The sequence below is a fragment of the Equus quagga genome, chromosome 4, assembly GCF_021613505.1.
Source record: "Equus quagga isolate Etosha38 chromosome 4, UCLA_HA_Equagga_1.0, whole genome shotgun sequence".
NCBI classification, from domain to species: Eukaryota; Metazoa; Chordata; class Mammalia; order Perissodactyla; family Equidae; genus Equus; species Equus quagga.
This window is the reverse complement of record NC_060270.1, coordinates 120,724,388-120,737,474: the sequence shown is the minus strand read 5'-3', so window position 1 is coordinate 120,737,474 and position 13,087 is coordinate 120,724,388. Positions and strand designations below refer to the sequence as shown.

The following is a 13,087-nucleotide window of genomic DNA, read 5'->3' as shown; positions in this document are numbered from 1 at the left end:
AGGAACCCAATTACTCAAATGCACAGATAGCAGCGTACGGAATCAAAGATCACGAAAAATCAGGTAAATATGACACCACCAAAGGAAACTAATAAAGCTCCAATAACTCACCCAAAAGAAATGGAGATCTATGAACTGTCAGACAAAGAATTTAGAATAATCCTCTTAAGGAAGTTTAGTGAACTAGAAGAAAACACAGACAACTAAACAATATTAGCAAAACAATGCATGTACAAAATGAGAAGTTCAACAAGGAAACAGCAACCATCAAAAAAAATCAAACAGGGAGCCAGCCGGGTGATGCAGTGGTTAAGTTCGCATGCTCCGCTTTGGCGGCCCACGGTTCACTGGTTTGGATCCTGGGCATGGACCTACACATCACTCATCAAGCCATGCTGTGGTGGCGTCCCACATACAAAACGGAGGAAGACTGGCACAGATGTTAGCTCAGTGACAATCTTCCTCAAGCAAAAAGAAGAAGATTTGCAACAGATGTTAGCTCAGGGCCAATCTTCCTCACCAAAAAAACAAAAACAAAACAAAACCACCAAACAGAAATTCTAGAATTGAAAAATAAAAACAACTGAATTGAAGAATTCAATAGAGAGTTTCAAAAGTAGACTCACTCATGCAGAAGAAGGAATCAGCAACTTGGAAGACAGGACATTGGAAATTACCCATTCAGAGGAGCAAAAAGAAAAAAAAATGAAAAAACATAAAGAAAAGCCTATAGGAATTACAGGACACAATGAAAAGAAACAATATTCACAATATTCATATTATGAGAATTCCAGAAGGGGAAGAGAAAGAGAAAAGGACAGAAAGTACATTTAAAGCAATAATGGCTGAAAACTTCCTGAACCTGAAGAGAGAAATGGACATCCAGATCCACTAGGCCAGAGGACCCCAATAGGTTGAACCTGACACATTATAATCAAACTGTCAAAAGTCATAGGAAAGATAAGAGCAGCTAGAGAAAAGAGAGAAGTTATATACAAGGGAACTCCCATAAGACTACTGGCAGATTTCTCAATAGAAACTTTTCAGGTCAGGAGAGAATGGGATGACATATTGAAAATATTGAAAGAAAGAACTGCCAACCAAAAATTCTCTACCCAGCAAAGCCATCCTTCAGATATGAAGGAGGGATAAGACTGACCGAACAAACAAAAGCTGAGGGAGGTCATTACCATCAGACAGACCTGCCCTACAAGAAATGCTAAAGGAAGTTGAGTAGAAGTAAAAGAACATTAACCAACATCATAAAAACATAAAAAGGAAGTGTAAATCTCACTAGTAATGGTAGAGTCATTGTTAGATTCTGCAATATGGTAATGGTGGTGCATAATTCACTTACAACTCTAGTGTAAAAGTTAAAAAAAAAAGAATCTAATAAAAATAACCATAAACTACAATAATCTGTTATTAGTTACACAATATAAAAAACATGTAAGTCATAATAACAATAACCTAAAATGTGAGGGGGAAGAGAAGTAAAAGTGTAAAATGTATGCATTCTATTGAAGTTGTTAATAGTTTACAATAGGGTGTTGCAAGTCTAAGATATCTTAGGTAAGCCTCATGGCAACCACAAGGAAAAATCCTGCAGTAATTACACAAAAGAACAGGATAAAGATGTCAAAGCATACTGATACCAAAAGACAACACAACATAAAAAAAGACAGCGGGATAAGAAACAAGGCACAAGGGATCTACAAAACAACCAGAAAATAATTAACAAAATGGCAATAGTAAGTCCTTACCTATCAATAATTACTTTAAATCTAAATGGATTAAATTCTCCAATTAAAAGACACAGAATGGCTGAACACTTAAAAAAAGAAAGATTCAAAATATGCTCATGAGAGATTCACGTTAGCCTTACAGATGCACAGACTGAGAGTGAAGCGATGGAAAAAGACAGTTCAAGCAAATGGTACGTCAAGGAAGATCTGTACTGTATGATCTAATTTGTACGTGGAATCTTAAAAAAAAACAAAACTCAGAGAAAAAGAGATCAAACTGGTGGTTAGCAGAGGTGGAGGATGGTGGGGAGAGGGAACTGGAGGAAGGTGGTCAAAAGGTACAGACTTCCAGTTAGAAGATAAATCAGTGCTATGGATGCAATGTACAACGTGATGATTATAGCTAACAGGGCTGTATGATATATAGGAAAAGCGAGCAAAGCCTAACAGTTCTCATCACAAGGAAAAACCTTTGTCCCTTTCTCTTTTTATTATGTCTATGTGAGAAGATGGATGTTAGCTGAACCTATTGTGGTAATCATATCACAATATATGTAAATCAAACCCTGATGCTGTATGCCTTAAACTTATTTAGTGATGCATATCAATTATTTCTCAACAAAAAAGGAAAAAAATCCTCATAGCAGACTTTACAAACTGAAGTATGTATTAAGCAGAATCCCAGAAATTAAATATTTGTTCTAAATAATTAAATGTTCCAGAATCAAATGACATAAACGGATTCATTTTCTTGCTCATTGTTTACAAAATGATGTATTTGAATGTGTGTGCATTTATATGTAAATAAATTACAATGATTCATACCAAAATACTGCTTTTCTCTTTGTTATTCAAAGTGGCTCCAGGAGGAAAATAGGCAGTAGTACTTGTTGTAATATCCAAACTTTTACAAAGGTTGTCCTGTGTGGCACAGTCCATCCATCCTACATTAACAAGACCATCCTAAGGTGAAAAAACAAAAAATAAGTCATGTTGTAAATGGAAAAAAAAGTTAAAGGGATTTAGCAAAAACACAACTATTCTATTGTAAATTAAACTTTTTTTAAAGAACACTCAAAAATTGATTTGAATAAATTCATGAATTTAGTCTAATAGATGTAAAAATTATACCTAACATACATAGAAAAGATATTATTTTCAAGCTCACATAGAACTTTCACAATTTTCATAACTAGCAAACTCCCAACCTACAAAGGGAGCTTCAACAGTATTGAAGTATCAACAACACACAGACTATATTCCCAACCATAATATGATGGCTAAATAAATAACAAAATAACAAAATAACACAACAAAAAATAAAGTTTGGAAATGACAAAAACACTAATATATTACTCTTTGGTTAAAGAGGAATTCATAATTAAATTACAGACTACTTGGAAGTGAATGATAATGAAAGCACCACATGTCAAAATGTATTGAACACAGCTAATCAGTTAGAAAAAAATGTATAGCTATGAATACATTTATCAAAAAATAACAAAGATTACAAATAAGTGAGTTAAGTGTTCAACAAACTACTAAAGAAAATATCTGGAATCAGTTTTTAAATGTGTTTCTTAACATGGCGATATAGTTTTATAAAACAATTGATGCTTACCAACATGCCACTAAGCCTGAGACGTGTCTGTGAAGTCAAACAATCTAGGGGTAAAAAAAAACTTCTGAGGCAATTTCAGCTTTATTAAGGCCATACTTTCATTTCCTTTCCCCTAAACTATCATGTTGATACTAAGGCAATGAATTGGGCTCCACTGGTAAACAGACCTTCATTCACTAGGTAGATCCTGAGGTCAAAGTCTCATTTTACGCACATACGTACACACACTCTCTCTCATTTTTTCACTCCCTCCTCTTAGTTTCCCAGGATTTCTAGCTAAAGAGAAAAGCAGTAATTTTTTCTCAAGCATCTCTTTAGGACCTTACTCTCAAACATCTCCCCCTATCAACAACCCCCTTTATCCAGGAAATCTCATGATTTGGGGGAAATAAAATGTAATGGACCTATTTGACAAAGATATGTAAAGAATCCTTAAAATACAGTACAATCATAAAAAAGCTTCTTCACTATTTTTATGAAAGTTCTGTAACTAGGAATGCTAGGATACAATGAGAGAGATTTAGAAGGAAGGGAGCTGTAGCATCAGAGAGCCTAGAGGAGTAAGTGAAATCAATCTACGCAGGGTAAAAGTAAAAGAATGTCAGAAAGTTTTCTTCAAGTGTGGAATAGACAGAAATCTGTGCATTAGGGCAAAATGAGACAAAATCCCTAGACGACAGACTTAGTTTAAAGGTAATTTTTGCTGCAAGGCAATACCTTCTTAACATAGGTCTTACAGGATGGGGTGAGTGGTTGACTTTAGTTGCAAGGCAATACCTTCTCAACATAGCAGCAAAAAGGCTGAGAGATGAAGTGTGGGGAAAAGACCCATGCTGGGATTAAACATATGGAAATGTATTAATGAATTAGGATATTTTGTAATATTGGGACCAATTTTTAACCAATCTCATTGTTTGAATACAGCTTACAGTTTGTGGTTTGGTATATAGAGTAGTGAGTTTTCAACTTAATTTACTAGGGGAAAGACTCCTGGAAATGCAAAGTTGTCATCTTCAAATATATAATTTTATGAGGCAACTACATATACATTTTTGATATGCATAAGTATGAGGTCAAGTCAATAATTCCAACGAATTATTTTTGGGGAAGGTTATATCTGACAGCAACTAATTAATTTTGCAAACTGCCAAATACATCTGAGGCTATCTGAAGGTACAATTTATCACGAGTATGATTAAGCTGAAAAACTTGCCACCAAACATAAACCATCACTGAAACTTTAAGAAATTAATAATTTTATAACCTCTTTGTGTAAAATAATAAAAACAGTAAACATTTATTAAGTAAGAAATTGTAACGTCGGGTATAAACTGTAGTCTGAAGTACTGAATAATCAATTATAGTAGCAAACTTAAGATTGTCACCTAGTCTAAGGGTAGAAACTTCTGGTTGCAAGAGTAACAAGTTCTGGGAATCTCATGTACAGCATACAGTGATTATAGCTAATAATACTACGTTACATACTTGAAGTTGCTAAGAGAGTAGATCTTAAATGTTCCCACCACAAAGAAGAAATTGTAATGATGTGACAGGATGGAGGTGTTAGCCAATGCTATGGTGGTAATCATGGAATCAACATGTTGTACACCTTAATGTTACACAATGTTACATGTCAATTATATCTCAATAAAGCTGGAAAAAGAAGATTGTCACCCAAAAATTCAACGTCACAGTTTCTTCATCATAACAGAATAAAGAATAAAATTACCTCCTCCTTTGGAACAAAAAGTGATCAGCCAACCAATACCAGCAGCAAAAGCAGTTTGTATGGAGTTAACAAAATTTCCTTAAAAGAAAATAAAGCAAATTTCTCATCACTTATTACTTGATACTGGAAAGTTTTCTAAATGGTTTTTCCCTTCTAATCTCACCTTCTTCCAATCCATTCTGATTCAAGATTTCCTAAAAATCCTCTTATGTCAAATTCCTTCATTGGCTCTCCATTTTTTTCATCACATAAAATCTGAACTCACTATTTCATTAAGAAAGAAACTCAAATTGGCAAGTAAGGCCCCTTGTGATCTGAGCCTTGTCTACCCATTCAGCCAGCCATATTTTCCCTCCTACTCCATCCCACTGCCTATCTTTTTGTTAGCTTCATGACGTATTGTCAGTTTCCCAAATATACAGTGATCTTTTAAGGCTTCCTCTTCACTTTCATGACAGATTGGGTCTGACCTGGTTCAAGAAATATTTTCTAAGTCTTCCTCTTTCCCCACCTGAGTTCTTTCATATCCTTCAAGCTTCCCCCTAAGCTTACCTCCATCATAATAGTCACTATTTTGCATTTTAATGGTTTACTAACGTCTTTCATGCTACAATAATGAGGTCACTGAAGGCAGGGATTATATCCTATAGTTCTACAGCCCTACTATTTGACATAGTTTCAGAGACATAACTGGTATTCAATGAATGATACGAGCATCACTTTAGATGTGAATACGTCAATTCATGGTTAGTACAGAGTAGTTAAATAACCCACCTAAAGTCACTTAAATTAAAAGCCTAAGATTAGGAGAAAGAGTTTTTAAACTTTAAAATTAAATTGGATAGGCACGGATTTACTGCCTGAAACAGTATACCTATGAAAGCAACAAAACACTTGGGTACTAACCATGTAGTTGCACTTTGAAAGTTGCCTTTTCACTTAACCCTATCTCCTACCAATTTCCCAATCTTAATTGTTTTAGTTTCTACAAAATGTAATTCATTTGTTAAATGTCTACTATTTAGTAGAGGTCAGAACAAATGACACAACTCCCTTCTAAGAAGCACGGAACAGACATTTTAAAACTTCAATATTATGACCAAAATATTAATACTGCCACCGAAAAACTTAAAATACCAATTTCAAAGCATTTTGAGCCAAGCAAATTAAGAAAATAAAATTACCTGTCCACAATTCTGTCACTGTGCTTCTAACATGTTGCATGGCGAAACTCACTAAACTTTCCTTTGATCTGTCACCATGGTATTTCACTGCAGCCTATTTTTTTTTTAATTAAAAAGAGAAACATCTTTTACTTTTTCCTTTAAAAACTCAGTAAAAACAAGACCAAGCACTTTTGATTCCACATTATTTTGAATAACACAGTAAGATCTGTCTCTCAATAGCACAGTGTATTTCCAAATGACAAGCTGGGATTCTTGATTGTATAGATTCCATGTAAGACATTTTAACAATACTATTTGTAATAGTTTTAGTCTCAGTTTTATCACTCAAAACTGGGGGGAAAACAGGGATACTAGGACTTTATATTCAAATAGACAATATCTGTAGAATATTTTGTAAACTATAAAGTACATATTGGTATACATATACCAATAAGTATACGTATTGGTTATATTATGTTCTTTAAGACAGAAACTGAAATTAGCAAACATTTAATTTTGAAATAGAGCAAAGCCAAAGCAATGGCGTCTAAAAGTATTCATAATATAATCCAAATGTTTACTGTGACTAAAGTCTAGTTAGATGGCACCTAAAATAAGACTTAAAAATCAAAACATCTACAAATTCACATATTACGTATCTTTAGTATTTCCCTTGTTATAAAGTTCCACAACTTTAAAAAACGCTAACTTTATCCCTCACCATTCCAGATCTAAAAATGAAGAGGCTCGGATAACTGTTGACTCCTTTCATTCGGCAAAGCATTCTATCATCGCCACAGTTCACAGCTCCAATTCGAAGTAATCCATCTACTTCTTTAGCAAACTCTCTCCACTACGAGAAGAAAAGAAAATTTAAGTATTTCTCTGATAAGATAATTTTTCTTACCTTGAATACTCTTCATGCTATACATTAAAGGAGAATATTTTTATCAAATAAAATCATACATATGTGAAAATACATAATTATTTCTGATAATTAGAATTATTATTAATAGAAAAAACCCTACCATATTAAAAAAGCACTCAAATAACAGATCAATGAGAAATAAAAAAACTTGAATAATCAGGAAGTAAAAATACATACAGTGGGAGCTAAATCATGGCAGTGTGAACATCCCGGGGAGTAAAAGTTCACAAACCACAGTTCTCCAGAATTAACAGCAGCATCTAAAAGTATATAAAACCGAAACAAATTAGAATTATTTACTAAAGGTTTGTGCATATTTTAGTTAAATGACTTTTGTTGAGATTAGAATGAAAAAAATTCAGCCATACACATCTTTCATACTGCCTTTGTCATTTTCTGTATGATTTCTTCTGTAAGAAGAAAACATTATTTCAACTGTAAAACAATACTTTTTTTTTCTTTTAAACTCTTCTCAGCCCATACTTGACATCCTTGAACTGCATGGTATACGTCACCACGAAGCTTAAAAAGAAAGGAAGTAACATCAAACCTCATGTAAGAGTTTGTGTGGGCGAGAGAAATGAAGAAAAACAGCGAGAGAGCTGAGATTTAAACACTTGTATCATCTGCAGCACGGGCTAAATGTGTGGTCAATCAAGTCTGACTTTGAACTGAGAAAAAATGAAATAAGAGACCTATACAATATAATAAGGACTGTGGGGATTACATTTAATCTTTGCTCTTAATAAGAAATTTACCTTGGAAAATTGTGTTATTTTAAAAGTATCAGATCAAGGTTTTTAACAATTCAAAACATGAATACATATTTGTTAAAATAGATCTGAACACCACATAATGTCTAGCCAACAACACATTATACATTCTAATCTATAAGGTCACCTGATACAAGTAAACGAAATATATTCATTTAAGTATTTTAACATTGTAATGATATGCTCTAACATTCAAGATAAAAACGTGAAGACAAGAGTTTCTATATAATTCCATATCAAAATCAGTTATTTAGTAATTTTTAAATAAAATTTTCATAACTTACAGTAAGACATCAAAACATGCATACTATTCTAAATATGTGTAACTGATTCAGGTTATTTAGTTAACATGTGCAGGACTCAATATTTACCTACATTTCAATTACAAGTCATATAGATCTATGGGAAAAACAGTTTATCCGTACACCACAGGCAAAGTGTATAATTTAGGATTTTATGAGCTGTTCTTTTGCAATGTTTAGAAAGTTTGACAAACAGACCACTCTATCTAGGTGGTCAGAATAATTGCCATGTTGACTCAGACCACCAACTGGTACTAATTCAGGTAAAATCTTAATAGACTTAGTGCAAACTTCAATAGAAATGGGATTATTTTATTAGCTATAAACAAGTAATGAGGTGGTTATTTACACATAAAAAAGCGATAATTAGACAAAGTATGATTGTTCATAAGTCATAAATAAAAATATGATTTACAACAAATCTGAATATCACTTGACACAAAACCTTATTTACAGTGAAAAAAATGTCTTCAATTTTGGTACTTCGTTTTCACAGAGCACTATTTGCTCAGTTCCCACTGTTGTTAAATAATAAGAATAAGGTAGAAAATATTTTTAATATTTTATTATCAAAGCTTAATGGGATGTTTTTGCATAACCCAGTGACCCAGAATGAGTATATTTCAAAATGCAATTTTCAGCTTCTAAAATACACAACTACAGCTTTTGTGTGTTAATGTCTATGCAACTACAGCTAACAGCTTGTTAACCTAGAAAAAATGTAAAAAAAAAAAAAAAAGGCAGAGGTGCTCTGAGGCCCTCTTTAACTTCTTGAGCTTGTCTTCAAAAGGATGCCTGTATTGTGTGGGTACTATTCAGAATGACTAGTATGACATATTCTTTGCTTTTGCAGATACTATGTAGAACTTGTTTATAATGACCGATGGAATACTTTTCGGTGACACATAGAAAGATAATATACATCATGTTTAATGGCAAGGATGAGAACATTTTTAAAGCTTTCAAAGTGGAGTTTATTAATCACATTTTCTCTTCTGTACTATAGTTGAACATTCTAGAGTTCCACTCCTGATAAAAGCAAACTATGTAATTTGGACTAACTCTCCTAGTACAACCGCAGAACTGGACAAAACATGAAAGACTTCCATTGCAAGCAGAAGAGAGTGATCAATGCAGTGAAGAATTAGGGGGCCCAGTTACGGGAGGTGGAAATCAGAGGGCCAATGTCTGCTTCCTGTAGAAGAGCTAGGTGATGGGCAAGAAACTGAGCAGAGCTTTTAATAGATTCATGAGGTGAGACGGACAAAAATGGAGTTCAGGGCACATGTAAGGAAGGGTCCTGTAAATAAAGATGAACTAAACTGCAAAGTGACCAGTCCTCTCAAAGTTCAAGCTCAGTTTTTGAATCATGTCAATTTCTGTCTGGAGAAAGCTGATCTGAGATTGTTAGTGACCCTAACCAGCAGGAAACATAACTCTTCTCTGGAGGAAGAGAACATAAATAACTTTAAAATAATTCCATGATTATTTATATAATTAGTTATACAAAAGACAAGACTAAGTACCCAATCAATAGAAACAACTAATGGAAAGAGACCCACAAACAAATAGGCTAATGTGATATTTATGTAAGTACACATTGGTACTACTATCCATATCTGCCATCTTCTCTTGGCTTCTTCAACTAAAACTACAAGATCAGCTAGTCTTAGATATGAAGACTAGTATTAGAGATCATATGGAATGGTGGCAACTTTGCACTCAATCTATCAATATTAGTTAATTATTTTGGAAAAACTGTCTCTAAGGTTTTGCGGCTGTAATTTACTTTTAACTACTATTTCGGGTCGTATATGAACTATTAGCAGTACTTGACCTTTTCTCCACAGTGATACATCTGAAAAAGTTTGAGCCTGCGTGCAATATAACCATCAGGAAAGTCTCTCATTCTGGGTGGACTCATAGATTAGTCAGCCTGCAGGTTTTGTTCAGTTCCTCCAATTCTATCTCTAATTCCAAAGTTTTCTGCCTCCCTGGACCACAAAACACTTACTGATAGACTAGGAGATGAGAGAATAGTCATCGCAGGAAAAGCAACAGATTCATATAACTACATGCAGAGAAGTTACGATTCTGCCTGCCTGTGACATGGGTATCAGTTCTGTCTAACAACAATACAAATGAATCTAACTTTCTTCCATTTCCTTTGTAGTGAAGATGCGTTTTCACTTTCCTTAGAACTTGTTCAAGTGTTCACATGCAACTCTTTTAACAAAGCAATGTATGAATGGCTACTTTATGGGCCTGAGCTCATCAACATGATGTAGAAAATAAGAATAAAATGTAATTCTTGCTCAGAAGAAACTGTACAAAATCAAGTGACTGTAATATGTATCTTTTCTAATGATAGTATATGAGAAATTATATATATATTTTGCAGCTAGTATGCTATTTTAGTTTTCTAAATTAAATGAAATTGTAACAGAGCAAAATGAAATTGAAATTTGATTTGAGGTAAAACGTATTGTTTTGAAGTAGAAAAGGAAGACTAAATCTATTTTATTATACATGTACGAAGTTTAAAAGTATACGAATCTAATCCAATAAAGTTTTCTAAAATGCAATGAAAAATGCAGAACTGTATTTTTATATCCATTTTCACACAAATCATAGATCAAACAAAATATACTTCCAAAATAACCATATACTTATCCAAAACTTTGAAATCCAAAAGCTTTGAAACTGGAAGCACCCTCACAAGTTTGCAGCAAGCTCACCTGGCATCCAAACCTGTCCTGAACTGACATGGGGCTAGGTATTACTTTCACTTCTTTTATTTAGTAAACATACTCATGAATTTCCCTGTAGAAATATTGATTTTTCTTAATACCGTACTGCCCACATTCTGCTAAGGACTTTATTTCTTATCAGTGCTGAGATTTTTATTTTGTTCTCGTCCAGCTTTTATCCTCTACGCATATATGTGTATACGTTTTGCACGATCTGTTTTACACTGCATATGTAATTTTGCATTAGGCTTCTTTTCACTTAACATACTCTTAAGTGTTGTAAAAAGTTTTTTAATAATGTGGAAAAATACTTATATAGAAAAAGAATAGATATTGGTTCATTACCATTTCAAATGTGTCAATTATACACAAACACACATGCACAGAACATTGTGGACATTACTTAGCCCTTCTAAGGTTTCATATCCTCATCTGCAAGGTAAAAGGAATAATTATAGCTACCACACAAGAATGTCACAAAAGTTTATTAATGTAATGGAAGGGAAGTTCCTGATAGTAATAAAAAGAAACTATGTGAAAATCTTAACTATGGTTTTAGAACATTATTTAATATACAGTATATACATATTATCTTGCTAAAATCCAAAATATTTCTAAATTCTAAATACATTTGTCCTCAAGAGTTTTAGAGAATTTCAGGACTAGTTTTAGAAAATCATATGCCCACAAACTTACCAAATTCTCTTCTATCCAATGTTATGATTTCAGGATCATCATCATAAATACCTAATTTTAAAAGTACATAAAAATTATAAAATTAAAACTTCATCATGAATGACCACATAAAAATAGGTTACTTACTCTTGTTTTAATCACCAAAAATCAGATTACTGTAGTAAATCTTAAACTTGAAGAATATGCAACAAATTAAGAGAAAAGCCAAGAACAAATAATACCACTGGTGATACATTTACAGAGTGATCAAAAAACACTAGTCTCCTGACATGGACTGTCGTGGGGGGGGTGTGTGTGGGCTCCTAATATTCACGTAATTCCATCTCCACAGAAAATTATTTCTATTACATGTTTTCTAACCTTATTCTGAAATAATTATAGACTTACAGGAAGTTGTAAAGATAGTACAGACTCTCATGTACTTTTCACCCAGCTTCCCGTAGTGGCAACATGTTATGTAGTTTTAGTACAACATCCAAACCAGGAAACTGGCACTGGTACATTACTGTGAACTAGAGTACAGAGCTCATTCACTTTTCAGATTATATGTTCTTTTTTAATGTGGTATCATTTACAAATATGTTCTATTGCTAAAAGTCTTATAATCAGAATATGTGCAGAGGTAGAGACAAAAATTAATAAAATTTTTATTTGCCATAACAATTAAAACCAACGTGAGAAAATTCCTATTACTCTACAAAATACCTAAATAATATCAGTGATGGACATAGACCATGGGTCAGTAAACTTTTGCTGTAGAGGCCAGTTAGTAAATATTTTAGGCTTTGTGGGACATGGTTTCTGCTAAAACTACTCAGCTCTGCTTCTGAAGTGTGAAAGAAGCCATAGACATTATGTAAATAAATGAGCATAACTGTGTTTTAATAAAACTTTACAAAAGCAGGTGGCAGGCCAGATTTAGCCTGTGAAATGTGGATTGCCTACGCCTGATATAGACCATCAAGCTGTAGTGAATAGACCTGCAAATACTATTTTGAAAAGAAAGTCAGTCTTGAGAAACAAACACTCAGATATAAAATTAAAATATTTTATTTAGTCTGATATAAAGCATCCTTCAGTTCTTAGCCTGCATTCGAAGCTAATTAATGACGAAGAGAAAGACATGATGTCTGAACACTCCCTCTTGCCTTGATACCTGTGTTTACTTTCTCCCTCCCTTGATATCTTTAATTTACTCACTCCCTCCGCTCTTGCCTCATTCCTTATTCCTGCCAACACCATTATTAAACCATTATTAACCATTATTAATTAAGATGGATGGCATTTCTATTGAAGTGGCCACTATTAAACTAAAGGAAACTTTAATCTTTTTTGGAAAATATGATGCTCTAAAAATATTGAAAGGCTTCAATATTT

The 13,087-nt window shown here is 33.3% G+C and overlaps 1 protein-coding gene across 1 annotated transcript in view; it reads right to left on the bottom strand.

The window, feature by feature from the left end:
- Positions 1-13,087, bottom strand: part of DNAJC10 (DnaJ heat shock protein family (Hsp40) member C10) — a 45,106-nt gene that overhangs the window by 27,896 nt on the left and 4,123 nt on the right. Inside the window, exons 4-10 of the mRNA XM_046658618.1 lie at positions 11,711-11,761; positions 7,367-7,449; positions 6,983-7,114; positions 6,280-6,373; positions 5,096-5,173; positions 3,367-3,410; positions 2,571-2,708 (exon numbers count right to left, since the gene is read on the bottom strand). Of these exons, the coding sequence (XP_046514574.1) occupies positions 2,571-2,708; positions 3,367-3,410; positions 5,096-5,173; positions 6,280-6,373; positions 6,983-7,114; positions 7,367-7,449; positions 11,711-11,761 (620 nt within the window). The remainder of the gene's footprint in view (positions 1-2,570; positions 2,709-3,366; positions 3,411-5,095; positions 5,174-6,279; positions 6,374-6,982; positions 7,115-7,366; positions 7,450-11,710; positions 11,762-13,087) is intronic.